Source organism: Ursus americanus, chromosome 26 (assembly GCF_024610735.1).
Source record: "Ursus americanus isolate L20-20 chromosome 26, mUrsAme1.1.p, whole genome shotgun sequence".
Taxonomy (NCBI): Eukaryota; Metazoa; Chordata; class Mammalia; order Carnivora; family Ursidae; genus Ursus; species Ursus americanus.
The window spans coordinates 37,587,080-37,603,716 of record NC_142152.1 but is presented as its reverse complement, the minus strand read 5'-3'; the positions used below and the strand labels follow the sequence as shown (position 1 = coordinate 37,603,716).

General features: G+C 53.7%; 1 protein-coding gene across 2 annotated transcripts in view; it reads right to left on the bottom strand.

The window, feature by feature from the left end:
• Positions 1 to 443: 443 nt before the first annotated feature.
• BDKRB2 (bradykinin receptor B2) overlaps positions 444 to 16,637 on the bottom strand; it is a 30,402-nt gene continuing 14,208 nt past the window's right edge. The window contains exons 2-3 of one of the 2 annotated variants that reach the window (XM_045815766.2): positions 7,549 to 7,653; positions 444 to 4,081 (exon numbers count right to left, since the gene is read on the bottom strand). In XM_045815766.2, the coding sequence (XP_045671722.1) occupies positions 2,977 to 4,081; positions 7,549 to 7,622 (1,179 nt within the window). In that variant the 5' untranslated portion in view covers positions 7,623 to 7,653 and the 3' untranslated portion in view covers positions 444 to 2,976. Of the gene's footprint in view, positions 4,082 to 7,548; positions 7,659 to 16,637 lie in introns of both variants that reach the window. The other variant, XM_087856211.1, reaches the window with a different exon arrangement.

Sequence of the window (16,637 nt, the reverse complement as noted above, 5' to 3'; positions counted from 1 at the left end):
AATGGAAGGGACTCAATAAATATATTGCATGCATGAGTGATTGAGTCTCTGCCATCACTACGATACGAGGTCCTCATGGGGTCCCACTGGACCTGATGGGAGCTGGGTGGTGAGTTACCACTGTAGGGATGGAGGCAGGGGAAAGTAGCAAATCCTGTTAAATTTTCTTACATTTCTATTTCAGTATATTTTAGAGCCTACATTTTAATACATATCAGTAAGTTTGCATATTGGGTATGTATAATCAAAATTCCTTTACTTAGAGAGTTACACAATCACAGAAGCTTGGACACCACTGTTCTGCGGGCCAGAAGCCCTAAAATAGGTTGAGTGGAAATAATGACCTGCCCCCCCACCCCCCCAAGGCTTCTGACTGCCTATCACAGTGTCCTCACAATACTCAGGGGTTCCGGCGTTATAACACATGAAAGATCTCTGCAAAAAAGGCCTCATCCATTTATTAAGCTGTATGGAAAAGACGCATGTTTACACGTTTCACCCATTTCTCATTATTTGTGAAATGCTCCCTCTTTACAATGTAACAGCTCTTTGGGTCTTTCAAGGACAGATGTTCTCTATCGCGGCGTCAACACAACCCACAGGGCGGCTGCCGTCTCACAGACTGATTGCTCCTCAGACCACAGGAGGACCCCCAAGGGACCATTAGGGTCCCAGAGCTGTGATGTGGCTCTGCTCAGAGAAGACCTTTAGACCATCACACGGCAGCTGATGCATGAGGACTCCACAGCGGCAAAACACAGCCTCCTTTTTATTCCACAATATGTGCACCTGTGTAATTTCATTCAAATACGAAACCACTGCTACTCCTTATTCAACTGTTTTCTTTCTCCAGCTGCAAGTGCGTAAGTTTACTGGGAGAGGTGTGTGTGGCAGGGGAACAAAAGCTGGGGGTCTTTTCTGATCCTTTTTGTCTGAAAATCTAGAGCCGGCTTGATGAGGATTTATGGGCTGTTTGCCATCCCAAATTGCCCCATCCTTTGGGTTTCCATCTTCTCCAGAGAGAGCCTGCTAAGAAGTATCCATTTATTTTATTGAGCAGATGAGCGCTGCCCAGGTGCTGCGTACCTTACTATCGTGGAAGCTCCTGAGCCCCACTGCTACTGAGCTGGCCCTCCCTGCCTTGGTTCTCTGCCACTTGATGTCAGAGCCTGGGTGGTGCGTTCTCCATACTCCCCAAGGGGCTGGGCACGGTGCTGACCCCAGGAGGCAGATTGTGAAACATGTGGGAAAAAAGAAATGAATCCTCCCTGGAGGACCTGGGGCTTGGGGACAGGGCTGTTTCTTAAGGCTCTGGCCAAGGATGCTGGTCCAGCTTCCTGCTGCCTGGCACCTGGGAACCGCCCCACCCCACTCGTCACCCCGCCCCTCTATAGTGCTGGCTGCGGGCCTCCTGGGGGAGGGCGTTCTCCCTTCTCTGTTCTGCAGAGGACCAGCTGTTTTGCTGCTCATTGTGTGGGTCCCTCCCCAAGGCTTCGTCACAGTCACACCTGCCCGGACCTAGCCAGCCCTCCTGACCCAGGGCTGCTGCTGGCACCCATGAACCGCTCAGCCCTCTAGGGGAGCTTGGTACCAGGACCAGTGCTTTGGGGTCGATGACCTTTTTGCCAAATCATTGGTCGGCCACCCTCGAGTGGCCCCCACTTGGCCACCGTCCAATAAACCACCGGTTGGTGCCCTTGGTTGCTGAGATAGGGACGTTAGGCAGGCCTGGACTCCTCCCGACTACTGTCCACCCCCAGGGAGGGTCCGAGCATGTGGATTCCCTGAGTAAGTTCCATCGAAGATCTCTTGGGCTCATCACAAATCAAACACTGAACGGGTGGCCTGCCCCCAAAATGCTTGTGTATGTATGTGGCAGGGGGGACAGAGTATGGGAAGGAAAGGTGGAAGGCAGTGAACATTACTGAGCTGCTACAATGTGGCAGATACTGATGGGTACTTGACACGACCCTTAGCAACAAAGCTATGTCTTTACAATCAATTTACTTCCGTTCTGGGTGCGTAATAATGCCACACGTGTATATAGCACCTTTCCTTCCTTCAAAGTACTTCTATGCCTGTTGCCTCTTTCAATCTTCACAACACCCTGGTGTTCCAGAGGACGACACGGGCAGGGACAAAACGATGTGCCACAAGTTACGGGCTGGCAGCGGCAGGCTCCTCACCCCTCTCCTCTGCACCGTCCCCAGTGCCTTGCTTGACCACGCTGGGTCACAGAACAGCCTTCTGATTGCAAGTAATCACCCCGTTCGAGTTTGCAAGTTCCTTCAAGACAGAGATGATGCTCTCTTTTTCTTCCCTCTTGCCCATGGTGCTCAAGGCTGCATGAACAGCAGGTGCTGGCTAAGTGCTGACTGAGGGTGTTTTTGGCACAGACTGTCTTGAACATGGGCAGGGGAAGTGATGGAATCCTGGTCTCTGGGTTCTTACCAGGGATCCCTCAGAGTTAAACCTTCATAAATCTGAGAAATCATCCTCCAGAGTCCCCGCTGGGTTATTTAAGAGACCTAAGGTGAAACCCCAGCCAGGTCCCACCTGTGCACTCAGCCGCGGCACCAGAGCTGGGGTGGCCGTTCTCCTGGAAGCCTGAACTGGCATGCTGTGGCGGGGCGGGATGCCACGTGGGAGGGAAGCTCAGTCACTCCTGTCCCTGGCCCCAGGTGCCCTCCATTCCCAGGATGATGCAGGCTGGCCCAGGGGTGGCAGCCAATGAGCACAATAATACTGTCGTGTGTATGGAGCCCTTGGCTGTGTGTGAGGTCACCCCGTCCTCACGGCCCGGCTCACTGCAGTTTGGGCAGGGCAGCCATGAAGCTCCTGGGTTTTCCCAGAGTCACCGACTTATTGCCTGAGGTCACACACATGGCATGCCCTCCATTCCTTCCTGGGCACGTCCTGAAGTGCCACTGTCCCTCCGTCTTGGCACACATGAACAGGGGTCCTGGTGGCGTCCCCTCACTGGCTGTTCCCCACCCACTCTGGCAGTTTGTGGATCTGGCGCTCCACGGAGATGGAGGTCCGGAGCGTGCCCATGGAGTTCTCCATCTTGCTGGGCTCCAGCATGCAGCCCCCTTTCTGGCACAGTGCCTGGAACACCTCCCGGGACTTCTTGCGGAAGCGCTTGCCCACAATCACGTACACCAGCGGGTTGAGGCAGCTGTTGCTGTAGGCCACGTAGGTGGCGATCTGCGTGAAGACGTCGATCACGTACTCATCCCAGCAGCCAGACAGGATGTCCAGGCGCAGCAGCGTGTCCAGGACGGTGCTGATCTGGAAGGGCAGCCAGCAGATGACAAAGAGCAGCAGCACGGCCAGGACCAGCACCGTGGCCTTCCTCTCCGTCTGGATCTCCTTGAACTTCTGCATCTCATTGTTACGCAGCACCTGCGTGATCTGCACTGTGCAGAAGGTGATGATGGTCAAGGGCAACAGGAAGCCCACGAAGTTGAGGAGGATGTTGGTGAACACTTCCCAGGTGCGGGACGGGTAGGTGATGACGCAGGCAGTGACGTTGTGGCCCTCGTCCCTGTACTCCTTCATGGTCCGGAAGGCCAGCATGGGCGAACTCAGGAGCAGCGCGCAGCCCCAGATCACGAGGCTGTAGAGCTTGGCCCAGCGCACCCCGCGCATCCGGCCCGTGGACATGGTCTTCACCAGGGCCAGGTAGCGGTCGATGCTCACCAGCATCAGGAAGGAGATGCTGCTGTAGAGATTCATGTAGACCATGGTGTTCACCACGCGGCAGAGGACCTCCCCGAAAAGCCAGTCGAAGTTGTTGGCGATGGTGATGGCCCAGAAGGGCAGCCCGCAGGCCAGGATGAGGTCCGCCGCGGCCAGGTTGCCCAGGTAGATCTCGGCCACTGTGCAGCTGCTTTTGTGCAGGCAGAAGATGCTGAGGACGAAGATGTTCTCGAGGGCCGCCAGCACGAACAGGACCCAGAGGAAGGGGGCCTGGATGGTGTTGAGCCAGTTCCACTCGTCGGAGTAGAGGCAGGTGCTGGGCGCGGTCCCATTGAACGTGGGCATGAGGACTTGCGACGTGAGGTTGAGCATTTCCGTGCTGCAAGAAAGTGGAAAAGAGGCTGTTACACCTCGAGTCACAAGAGGCAGGAGAAACAGCTGCTGCAGAAGGAGAGGGGAGATCAGCAAGCAGCTTCCAGAAGCGAGGTCGGGAGTGGCACTCAGGCCCTTTCTGCCGCACGCTCAGAGACTTGGGTCCGGGCAGCCCGGACTCCCCGGGGTCTTTGAGAGGTACCCCGTGTCCTTGGGCTAGGCCGAGAGCTCATGGTCTTCGCCTCTTGGCTCCACTGGGATGTTTCCTTGGCCAGCGTCCATCATCAGCACTGACAATTACAGTCTTGGACCCTGGACCTCCTCGAAGCTTCCGTGATGGGAGTTCACCATTCCTTCCTTATCGCACGGGCCCCTCCCAAGGGAGCTGGTCGTCTTTCAGCCTCTCAGGGCCTGGTCATGGTGAGTAATTGATTAGAGGAGAAAAATGATATCATGCCAGACAGGGAGATTCCAGCCTGGCTCCGAGACCACAGCCCATGTGCCCACACCCTGTCTCCTTCTGGTAGAGGGCAGCATTGTGCTTCCAGAACTCCCACCAGCAAAGTGTTGATGATGATCAGAAGTTGCATGATGGAAAAGGAGGGCAGGGGCTTTGGAGCCAGGCAGTCCTCCTGGGTTCAAATCCCAGCTCATTCATTAGCTGTGTGACTTTGGGTAAGTCTGAACCTCTCTGAACCTCAATGACCTACCTTGCAGAATGCGAGTAACAAAATCTACTTCTCAGGGTTGTGGTGGGAATCCAAGACAATTTGCAAAAAGCCCCAAACTCTGCACTTGGTTCAATAAGCATGAATAATTATCTATTTTTGTGAACTTATTAAACCACCAGCAACACTCTGCTTGCTCCTGTGTTAGTGACTTTATCATTAACCCACTGGTTCCTCTTTCATGCTTGGGTGAGACTCAGACCATGGGCCAGTTCATTTTCTAGAACTGTCACTGTTAAGGCTAATTCATCTCTACCTTCAGCAAAAAGGCATGGGGCTTGGACAGATATGGGTTCCAATCTAGCTGTGTGGTCTTGGGCAAATTGCTTGACCTCTCTGAGCTTCTATTTTGTTTCCTTTGGAGTAGAGTATTACTCTCTTCTTGACTTGCTTTGCATAGTCGTTGCAAGGTTCGAATCAGAGTGGGTCTGAAGACACATTGAAAGTAGAAAGCACAACTCGGAATGCAGGACTGAGTGGACACTTTCCTAGTGCCCTCTGGGGTTGGCGGGGAGTGGGGGGATGGCGGCACTAGAGGGGCTCTTCCTGGGAGGGTGATTCCTTCCTGGGCAGGCTCATGGGGGAGGAGTTGAGCCACGGCTTATGGGAAAGAATCTGCTGTTCACCTCTGGGACTTCCTCGGAAAATCCCCTCTACTTCCAGGAGTAGCTGGCCAGCCTTCAGCGGCCAGACTGGGCACCTGTGACTAACATAAGCATTGATGAATTTATCCTGGAAATGTGCCTCGAGCTGCTTCTCTGTGCTGAGCTCCACCCTGGCTGTGGGGAGCCAGAGGCCAGTACCGCGTGTCACCTGCCCTGCCCAAGCTCCCAACTGTGATGAATGCCATGGGGTGGAAGGAAGGGCATGGGGCACAGAATTGGGGGGGTGGAGAAGGTTGGAGGTGACTCTCGAGCTGGGTCTCCAAAGATGAGCAACGAGTCAATGGAGAGCAAGAAGGACCAGCGTTATACGGTGACAGCTGATGGCTACACTTGCTGTGACCACAGCGTAATGTACCGAGAACTTGGATCACTGTGTCGTACACCTGAAACCAAGGTAGCTTTGTGTGTCAGCTGTACTCAAATAAAATTAAAAAATAAAACAAACACAACAACAACAAAGGAGAAGGGACAGACCAGGCAGAAGGAGAAGCTTGAGCGGAGGTGCAGAGTGGAGAAGCCTCTGGCATGTTCTGGAAGGCAGACTGGACAGGGAGGCAGGAAGTGGCAAGAGATGGGATGAATAAGGGAAAAGGGACAGTCACCACCGGCTGCTAAGAGACTGAGACTTTAGCCCTGAGGGCTTTACGGAGGGAGCAATGGAATAGAAAAAACACTCTAGAAAGATCCTTCTGGTGGAGTGGTGGTTTTAGTCTGTCCAGATTCTGTGCTGCCCTTCCCTTCAAAAGGTAGAGTCTAGTTCCTCTTCCAGTGCATGCGGCCAGACTTAGTGACTTGCCTCCCACCCGTGGTGGCAGTGACAGTGTATCACTCCAGTGCCAGTCATAAAACGCATTGCAGGGGCGCCTGGGTGGCACAGTCGGTTAAGCGTCTGATGCTTGGTTTCGGCTCAGGTCGTGATCTCAGGGTGCTGAGATCTAGCCCTGCGTCCGGCTCCACACTCAGCACGGAGTCTACTTGAGATTCTCTCTCCCTCTGCTCCTCTCCACCACGCACCGCCGCCCCCCCGCCCTCTCTCTCTCTAAAATAAATACATCTTTAAAAAAGCTGCAATGCAGCTTCCTCCTTGGCCTCTTGGGTTGCTCGCTGTGGGGGAGGCTGGAGAGCTGCCTCTCGGGGTCTGGCTCTCTAGAGACTGAAGGATGGTACCAGCTGCTGCTGGCTCATTGCCCAGCAATATGGTCCCTCACCAGGGGGATGGCCCCTGGCCCCTAGTTGGCACGGGATCTTCCAAGGTGGCCTGGAGAGTGTGTAACTGGGAGTTACATGCCCTGTGGCACGGTCATCTGCACAGTAGGCTGTACCCAGCACAGGGCTGAGAGGCCAGGCTGGGCCCTTCTCTGCTTTGTCGTGCCAGCGTTGCCCCCTGAGGACCGACCCTCCCTTTCCTCTGCTTCCACTCGGGATCAGCTGTCCCAACATTCTCTCTCTCTCTCTCTTTTTAAGATTTTATTTACTTATTTGACAGAGAGAGACAGCGAAAGAGAGAACACAAGCAAGGGGAGTGGGAGAGGGAGAAGCAGGCCTCCCGCCAAGCAGGGACCCCGATGCGGGGCTTGATCCCAGGACCCTGGGATCACACCCTGAGCCGAAGGCAGACACTTAGCGGCTGAGCCACCCAGGCACTCCCGCCCCCCACCCTTCTCTCTTTAGCATGACTTGGCCTTCCACCAGACGTCAGACATGTGTTGGACACCTCCCATCTCCATAGTGACCTGGCACATCTCTGTCTGATTCCTTGGGTGTTGACGTCAGAATGTCACTTTTTTCATTCCCAAGCTCTTTTGGGATCGCTTGCACATGACCACCAGTACTGTGTCCTCCTCCTGCATCCCTATGCCCCACCAAACCCCACAGAACGCTCCAGTCCCTCTGCTCCCACCAGGCCCATGGGGATTTGAACACCGGCCTCACCAGCCCCCCTGAGAGTTCTCGTCTGTGGATTTAACATCTCCTGTTGCTTCAACTGTTGTCCAGAAGATGAGGGTCACGTTCTCCAGGCCTTCTCCAGGCTGTATGCCCCTCCCTTATAAAGACTAAATCAAGGAACTCTTTTGACTTACCCGAAAGAGGCTGTGGTGGGCACAGGGTCCTCATGAAAAGACAGGAACATTGATCTCTTCCAGTTGGAGAACATTTGGACTCAGAGTGGGACGTAAGTGAGGCTCCTGGGCTGACCAGGGGAGAAAAGACAGTGAGACGGTGGGCTGGGGACCATAAAACACGCCAGGGAAGGGGAACGGAGTCCCTCACTTAGCAAATGTTTATTAAACGACTACTGCAGCCGGGGTGCCTGGGAACATCATGGTACAATGTCTTGTCCTCCAGGAGCGTACAATCCGATGGAGAAGCTAGATGTTACTGAATTAGTCACTAATTAATTGAAAACTGGCATAAATGCTATGAAATAAAGATCCCATGACAGTGTGTAACATGGAGTCCTAACCAGCCTGGTGCGGGGAATGAATGGATATTTATTTTGAAGCCGGAGGCTAGGCAGGAGGAAACTGGGTAAAAGGATGGTGGTGGAGAGGAGGATGTCTGGGTGGAAGAAGCAGCAGGTGCAAAGGCCCTGAGGCAGGAAGAAGCTTGCTGTGGACATGTGTTAGGCCCTGGTGGCTCCTGGGGGAAGGAGGGGACAGGCTTGTGGCGGGGACGTGGAGGCCGGGAGATGGGTTAGCAGGTGCTGCCCATTCATCTGGGGGCAGGATGATGGAGACTGGAGAGGGCGAATCCCAGGGGTATTTAGAGAGGAAAGCTGACATGCTTGGTGTAAGACTGGCTAGGGAGAGGCTGGGGATGAGGGTGAGCAGCGTGTCAAGGACCAGTCCCCCCCACCCCTGCCTACGGGTGCTCCTATCTCCTATGAAGGGAAGAGGCAGAGGGGGCTGACTTGGAGAGAGCATCATGTGTGTAGACTGGCCCTTGTTAAGTGCCAGTGGGGGTGGAAGTAGCTGTTGGTCCCAGAGTGGGTCTGGAGCTCAGGGGAGAGGCCCGGGCTGGAGGATCTCCAGGGACTTCAAGCCTAAGGAGAAAGGCAGGTAGGGAGAGCAGTTCCAACCCTTTGTGGTGGTGGGTGCTCCGGTGAGCTCTCATGTGCTGAGAGATGTGAGCCTTTCTGCACAGCGGGGCTCTCGCTGACAAAGCCTCCCTCCATCCCTCATCCCTTTTCTCTGTACGGCTGGCCCTTGCACCGCACAGCTTCCAACGGCAAGGGTTCACTCATGCGGATGTTTTCCAGTACAGACGGTACCATCCTGTAAATGTATTCTCTCTTCCTGATGCTTTTTTTTTTTTTTAAAGATTTTATTTATTTATTTGACAGACATAGAGACAGCCAGCGAGAGGGAACACAAGCAGGGGGAGTGGGAGAGGAAGAAGCAGGCTCATAGCAGAGGAGCCTGATGTGGGGCTCGATCCCAGAACGCCGGGATCACGCCCTGAGCCAAAGGCAGACGCTTAACCGCTGTGCCACCCAGGCGCCCCTTCCTGATGCTTTTCTTAATAACCTTTTCTCTTCCTTAGCTCCCTTTATTGTAAGAGGATACCATATAGTACGTATAAAAAGTCTGTGTTCATCGGCTGTTCATGTTATCGGGAAGGTCTCTGGTCAACAGTAGGGGATGGAGGCTTAGACCCCCACCTTCTGGTCCGGACCTCGAGCTCGCTCCCCGATCTCACGGGACCTCTTGCTCCTGTCCCAGAAGGGTGTGAATGGCTGGGTGCCTGGGTGTACATGCGTGTGAACATGTGTAGCCATGGGTCTGCCCTGCCTCAGGTTCCAGCCCCTTCTTAGCGAGAACAGCCTGTGCAAACAGCAGGCACACAGGCTTCCAGAAGCCAGCTCTCCGAAATCATTTGTGGGGCGTGGAGGTAAGGCAGTGGACTGTTCAGGAAATAGGAGCACATTAGGAAAAGAAGAGACTGAGTTGGTAAGGGAGAAATGAGGCAGAAGACATTTGATTCACATCTGGGAAATGTTTTGGCAAACCCTAAGCTGAGTGGAGGCCAGGATTTGGGACTCCCCAGGGGGAACAACGGGCAGCCAAGTGTTGCTGATCCTTTGGGGGGGTGCGATCTGGCGAGGGGAAGAAAGACCTCGTAGATTGCCTTTTTGGGAGGCCCTCCCTGGCCCCCATGAAGAAAATTCAGCTGGAGGTCAGAGGTGGTGTATTTGAATCATTCATCCCTCTGTGCTGCTTGCTGAGAAAGAGCAGGTGAGCTCCCTCTGCCCCATGGGGCTCCCTCTCCTGCTGAGGGACCTGAGCCTGGCACAGGCCTCCCTTTTCCACGGGGACAGTGACAGGCGCACAGGCGACTCAGGGCCTCCAGCTCTGTCACCCTGGGGAGTGCCCAGCATTTCCCCACTGCCCTGTCTACCTGCCGGGGTGCTCCCGGATCTGGCTGGCTGATCCTTATTGATGGCTAATGGCTGTAAACATTGCTCTCATTTTCAAAGCAAAGCTGAGGGCTTCTCTCTTTCCAGTCCTGCAGAGAGAGGGATTTCAAGTCCAGAGAAGTTGGTCCTGTGGAGGCATGGGTGTTGTTTCTCTGCCTCTGCTTTGGAGGCTCCCAGCGGAGGTCTGTGTGTGTGGGAGCTGCAGGCTGCTCCCCGCCACTCTCCCTGCAGCCTCCCCCAGACCCGGGGGACCGCGCCAGGGGCTCTGCGCCCCCGCTTCCCAGGGACTTGGCCAGTGGGAGCACCAGCAGAGCCTGGAGGGAGGGAGAGCATGAAGATGGGGCATCGGCTCCCATTTCCCTGCCTCGGGGCCTCAGTGGCTGAGGTCACAGCTCCTATCAGGGGCCCTTTCCATCTCCCTGGCCAGGATTCCAGAGACGACTATCTCGACCGCCTCATCTTGCTCAGTTCTCAGGGAGGGAGAACTCCTAGCCCCGAGGCCCAGGTGGCACCCCCACACGCTGTCCACACTCTGTAAACAGACCCCCTGTCAAAAATCTCTCCATATTACCCGGTGTGAATGTGCCTTCTCTGTCCTCCTGGGACCCTGTGGCGTATACCCTGGGATTATAAAATCCGAAGTCAGAAAGGGATTGGAAGGAATATGGGAGGGAGCATGGATGGGAGGCACCTTGGCGACGAGGGCGGGGCAGGGCCGGGGGGGGGGGTGCCGGGGGGGGGGGCGGTCATGGTGGTGGTGGCCAGGAGTGCGGCACTCTCTGTCACCCTGAAGGAGCCCCTTGTCCCCCCCCCCATGTTGCGGTCAGTCCCCCGCAACAGGGCTGAAGCAGCGCCAGGAGGCGGGGATGACTCTGCAGCTGGGCTTCCCCTCCTGCCTCAAACGGGTGCTTCAGAACGCACATCCCACGTTCTGATTCACTTGTTCTTCATCTGCCTTCGAATCCTGGCCAAGAAGACTCGCTTCAAAAATATGTCCCTTCGCTGAATCACATCAATACCGGCTGTCCACTCCGCAGGAGCAAATGCCACTGGAGTCTCCGAGGGAGCCCGTTCTGGCTTCCCAGGAAGCCGTGTCTGAGGGGCTCTGAGGCTGGGGCCGCCCCCAAACGCACAGCGTCCCTTTCTCCAGGACCAACCTTCCACTCGTATGGGGCCCCCAACCTTGCAGCCAACTCCGGGCATCGCTTCGTGGCTGCAGTGAGGGGTGTGGGCCCTTCGGTGCGGAGCCCTGTAGCGTGTGCTCATTCCGCCTGACGGGCCAGGCCCGTGTGGCTTCAACACCTGTCTGGGATCTGTACCCCGCTTTCAACAAAGAGGGCGGGCCCCGTGCCTGAGTCTAGCCAGACCCCAAGAGTGTTGTTCATAGTCCACTGTATTTATTTTTTGCAGGTTGTTTTCATGACGGATGATAGTCAGTTTCCATTTAATAAAGTTGGTGATAGGCAGTCATAGGTCAAAAGTAAGTGTTAGAGAAGCAGGGGTGTAGGGGGCTCAGGGGTGGCGGAGACAGCACGCGGAATGACCGAATTTGGGAAAACACCCCCAAAGCACCTAGCTAGACACTTGTGGCCCATGATGGGGGGCGCAGCCTGGCAGCTAGGCTGTGGGAGCAGACGTCGGACCTGGAATTGGGTCCTCCTCCCCTGGCTTGTTACCTGGGGGTCGGTATAAAGACAGCCGCCCCCCCAGGGCCGCGGCGTGAGCTGGATGAGTCAGTATGTGTCAGTACACGCACACGGCACCTGGGCAATACGTTCTAGAACGTGAGCTGACCTTCCTGCCCCAGCAAGGGGGCTGGTCTGCTTCAGCCACACGATGGGGTGTGGGATTTAGGAGACCCTTCTCAGGACACCCAGGCTCCGTTTTCAGATCCTGACTCCTCAGCTGGGTGGAGAGAGATGAGCGTGTGGCTAGGACGTGACTGGCCGTGGATGCAGGGAAACCACGAGGGTGCAGTTCTAGCTCCCACGGGAGTGGGAGTGCGGGTGTTCTCCTTTTGCCTCGTGTGTGTGCGTGGTGTGTATGTGTGTGTTGTGTGTGTGTGATTGTGTGTGTGGTGTGTATGTATGTGGTGTGTGTGCGTGTGTGTGTGTGGTGCGGGGGGGTGGTCTGTGTGTGGTCTGTGTGTGGTGCGTTCGTGTGGCCATCGAGCCCGTTGTATTCAGTACCCCACGAGGGGACGCTCCGTCAACTTTGCACTCTCCGCTGTGCCTGCACTGATCTGCACGTTCGGATCTCTTGAAAAACACTTGCTCCGTGAATGAGTGGAATCCCTCAGACCACCCAGCAATTTGGAGGCAAGGCCAGGGCCAGAGAGAAGCGAGGTCTCTTGAGTCACATCGTGGAGCCCTCTCCCGGACACCTCCCCAGAACAGATGCTTTCCTCTACACTCTCATTTCCACGAGTACCCGTAGGGTGCTGTTTATAGCCGGTCACCAGGGAATAGTTGGGGCCGCAGTAAACATTGGAGTGGCGGGGGAGGAGGGGCTCCTGCGCCTCATTGGCCTCAGCAGCCCGGGAGAAGCGTGTGTGGCCCGGGCACATAGTTTCCAAGGGACCCGTTTCTCCTTTGCCCTGAAAAAAGGTCAAAGCCGTGTCTGGGGAAGGATGGGGTTCTGAGAAGTCAACCCCCATTCTAGGAACTCCTAGAGAGCAGAATCAGAAGGCCCAGTTCCATCACGTGGGCTCTCCTGGCATTTGCACACTTTACGGGCCTGGGATGTTTTGGAGACATTTGCAGAGACGGCAAGAGAAGCCGGGGGGCCCCGGGCCGCACTGAGCTCTGCAGCAAAGGGTAGAGCGCGCTGGCCCGACTCTGCACTCTGCTCGCCTTCGGACGCCCCGGGCCTGGCTCAGTCTTTATCTTTTGCTTATTATTGGCAGCTTACTCTGCTCAGCATGTTTTCCTTCCTTCCCCCACATTGGGTTTTGAAGTTTTCATGATCGGGCAACGTCATCCAACAACCTAACACCAATCCTTCCCCTAAAAAAAATCCCACCCTCCCTTTTTGTTTTATAAGATAATATAAACACAGTGAACAGCCATTTAAACATGTTCAGATCTCCCAGAGTTCTATCCCTATGCATATCCACATGCAAGCATCCTTTCCTCTCCTGTGGTTTTACATGGAATATCATATCAAAGGAATTTTTTCCATGTTGTTCCGTGGTTGTCATAATGACACCTTTCAGAAAAGCATTGCATTTGTTTATCGTTATTGATGAAACCATTCCTTTATTCTAATCCCTTGTCATGTGATACATTTTCCTAGTGCCTGTGCAATGGAATAAAGGGAAACCTCATTTAAAACGGGGTCAGTTTGGGGCACCTGGGTGGCTCAGTTGGTTAAGCACCTGACTCTGGATTTTGGCTTAGGTCATGATCTCAGGGTCGTGAGATCAAGCCCCGCATCAGGCTCGGTGCTCAGTGGGGAGACTGCTTAAGATTCTCTCTCTCTCCCTCTCCCTTTGCCCCCTCCCCACCACTCTAAAAAAAAAAATTAAAAAATAAAATGGGACCACTTTACCCAAAGGATACAAAAATACAGATTTAAAGGAACATACACACCCTGATGTTTATAGCAACATTATCAAAATAATCAAACTATGGAAAGAGCCCAAATGTCCATTGACTGATAAATGGGTAAAGAAGATATGAGATATATATACACACGTATATCTCACATCATATATATATGATGGACTATTACTCAGCCATCAAAAAGAATGAAATCTTGCCATTTGCAGTGATGTGGATGGAACCAGAGGGAATTATGCTGAGTGAAATAAGCCAGTCATAGTCAAATACTGTGTGATTTCACACACATCTGGAATTTAGGGAACAAAACAGATGAACATATGGGAAGGAAAAAAAGAGAGAGATCGGGAAGCAAGCCATAAGAGACTCTCAACAATAAAGAACGAAGTGAGGGTTGCTGGAGGGGAAGCGGGTGGGGGATGGGCTAGATGGGGGATGGGTATCAAGGAGGGCGCTTTTTAGGATGAGCCCTGGGTATTATGTGTAAGTGATGAATCATTAAATTCTATACCTGAACCCAATTTTACCATGTGTGTTAGCTAACTAGAATTTAAATAAAAACCTGAAAAAAGGTAAATAAAATAAATATTTTTCCAAATAAAACAAAATTAAAAAAAAAAAAAAACGCAAAATGGGGTTGGGAGGCCAGCAGGGGGAGCTCTCACACCACACACTCCCCGTAGCCCTTTACAGACCCAGCAGAAGACATGAGCGTGGAAAGAAGCTTGTGCCTTAGGACCCCAGCAGAAAGAAGGAAGATTCTTTTCTTGCCCAGCAATAGCCCGGCCAATGAGAGATGGTCACGGCTCAGCCAGTGAGAAACCACTGCGCTTGGAACTCCCAGTTTACTCCAACAGGCTTTTTGTTTACAACAGCCCCTCGCAAGTTTGCCCTTCTCTCTGTAAAAGAGCCTTTCTCTTCTTGGTTCTCTGCACTTGCCCAAGGTTTTGCTGTAGCTTGTGTGTCCCAAATTGCAACTCTCTGCTATTCTCAGATAAACCATTTTGCTGGTAAAGCCACCGACAGTCTTATTTTTAAGGTCAACATGCCCCAGCCACGTTGCCCCCCCTCCTGTTCTCCCAGGACATTTGCTATGCTCCCACCTCTTTGCCTTTGCTCCCCCTTTTGGGTGTGGGGGTGGCTGCAGCCTGTGGGGATGGCAAGGGCAGTCCAGCTGGCTGCGTGGGGACGGTTGGGGAATCAGCAGTCCCTGCGCTTTTGGTTTGGGGCTTGAGCAGGGAGTTTGATGAGTGTATATGGAGGAGCAGCCCCAGTGTGTGTGCGTGTGTGTGCCCGCGTGTGTGCACGCATGAGAATGTGGAAGAGCACGGGCTGGGTACCTGGAGATGTCCCCAAGGGGTTGGAATGACTAGGGATGGGAGTTTCACGGCCGAGATCCAACCAGGTCAGAATCCCGGCATCAACACGTACTAGCTGTGTATAACCTTGGACAAGCAGCTGAACCCCTCCAGCTTTTTCATCCATCGAATGGGCATGTTAATAGCACTTACTTTGTAGTGTTTCTGGGAGATAAAGGAGGTTAATGGTTGCAAAGTGCTTAGAACAACTCGACACATATTCAATGCTCCATCAAGTCAGCGTTCCCTTCCTCTCCGCCCTATGTCAGGTTACTGCAATTTTATTGGAGGAAAGAATTTTCCTTAAAAGGAAAATGTTCAACCTACCCCCACCTTCTTTTACAGAAGGGAAAACTGAGGCCCAGAGAAGTGATGAGATGTCTAAAGTCACACAGCAAGTAAGTGCCGGCCTGTGACAAGAGCTGAGGCCTTGCCTGTCTCCTGATGGAGTGGCCTTTTAGGGGTCTGGTGCAGGCCAGAGGCAGTCAGGGTTCTGGAGGCAGTCGCAGGACTGGGGCCATTGGGGACAGAGCCCGAGGATCTGTCTTAATTGATGCATGGGATTCTTGTACCAAACCTATTCCTCCTTTCTTCTTCCTTTCACCCCTGGAAACTCTTCCTAGGTTAATCTGACAGGATCCTGGAATATTAGGGTGGGCAGGGCTTTCGAGCATTTCATCAGACCCGCTCACATTATGGAAGCGGTCACGGATGCCCAGAGATGGTGGGCATTTTCCCAGGACACACAGCCAGCTAGTGGCCGCACCCAGCCATGAAGCCAGGTCCTGGAATCCTGGTACCCAGACTCTCTGTCCTTTCTTTCTTTCTTTTTTTTTTTAATCATCCCACAGCTGTCCTCATCCACATGGAAGAAAGAGCTGGGTGCTAATATTGTCTGATCGTGAACATGTTTAAAACCCCCCAACCTCACACCCCTAGCCCGTGCAACGGTGTGGCGGGCAGACACCAGACCTAAGAGCAGCCACTTTTGTGTAATTATAACAGTGTCCTTTCCACTCCCCAAAAGTTCCAGGGTTGCTGTCACGAGCATGTAAATAATTTATAAAGGGAGGAAATAGAAATCCTTGCAAGAGAGCCTTGCAAGAAAGGAAGGCTGTGGGTCCGGAGGGAGTGTTTTCCAGAAAAGCAATTACCCTGGAAAGGCTCCGGTTTGGGTGTGCTGAAAACACTCATTTCTTCTGCAGACTCTCTGGCTCCCTGAGGGTCCTGGTGGCCCAAGGGTGGCAGTGGGCCTGCTGGAGTGGGAGGAGAGGGCAGCTGGCCAGGGGCCTTAGCCACCTTGGCCACTAGCCTGGTTCCTCTGCCACAAGCACGCGCGTACCGTGACTGTCTTCCCACGCAGCGGGTTTACAAAACGAGGGGGAGGAAGACAAAATAAACAGAGACTTGGAGCCAGCTGTAGAGAAAAAACCAACCCTTGTGGCACGAAGTGGTTCGGGTCCTGCTGAAGGTGCGTGCGAGAGGAACAGTGGAGAACACCCAGTTTGGGGCAGGTGGAGTTTTGTGCCTTCCTGCACACCGTGACGTCTGAGGTCTCCGTTCCGAAGGGACGTGTTCTATTGCGCCTTCGTTTCCTGCTCATTTGTGCATTCAATGCACTTCTATTCCCCATGCAATCGTCAGGTTCAGTGTGAGATATGGGGGCGGGGGAGGAGCGCAGACACACTGGGCAGGACCAAAAGAACGTGGACATCAAGCCACGCCTTAGTGCCATCCCTCAAGGACCATCTCCTGTCTCTGTCGCTGAGCACCAGATGTGACCTTGGATCAATGCCTTGCCATCTCTGGGACTTCATTTCCACGATTACAATAAG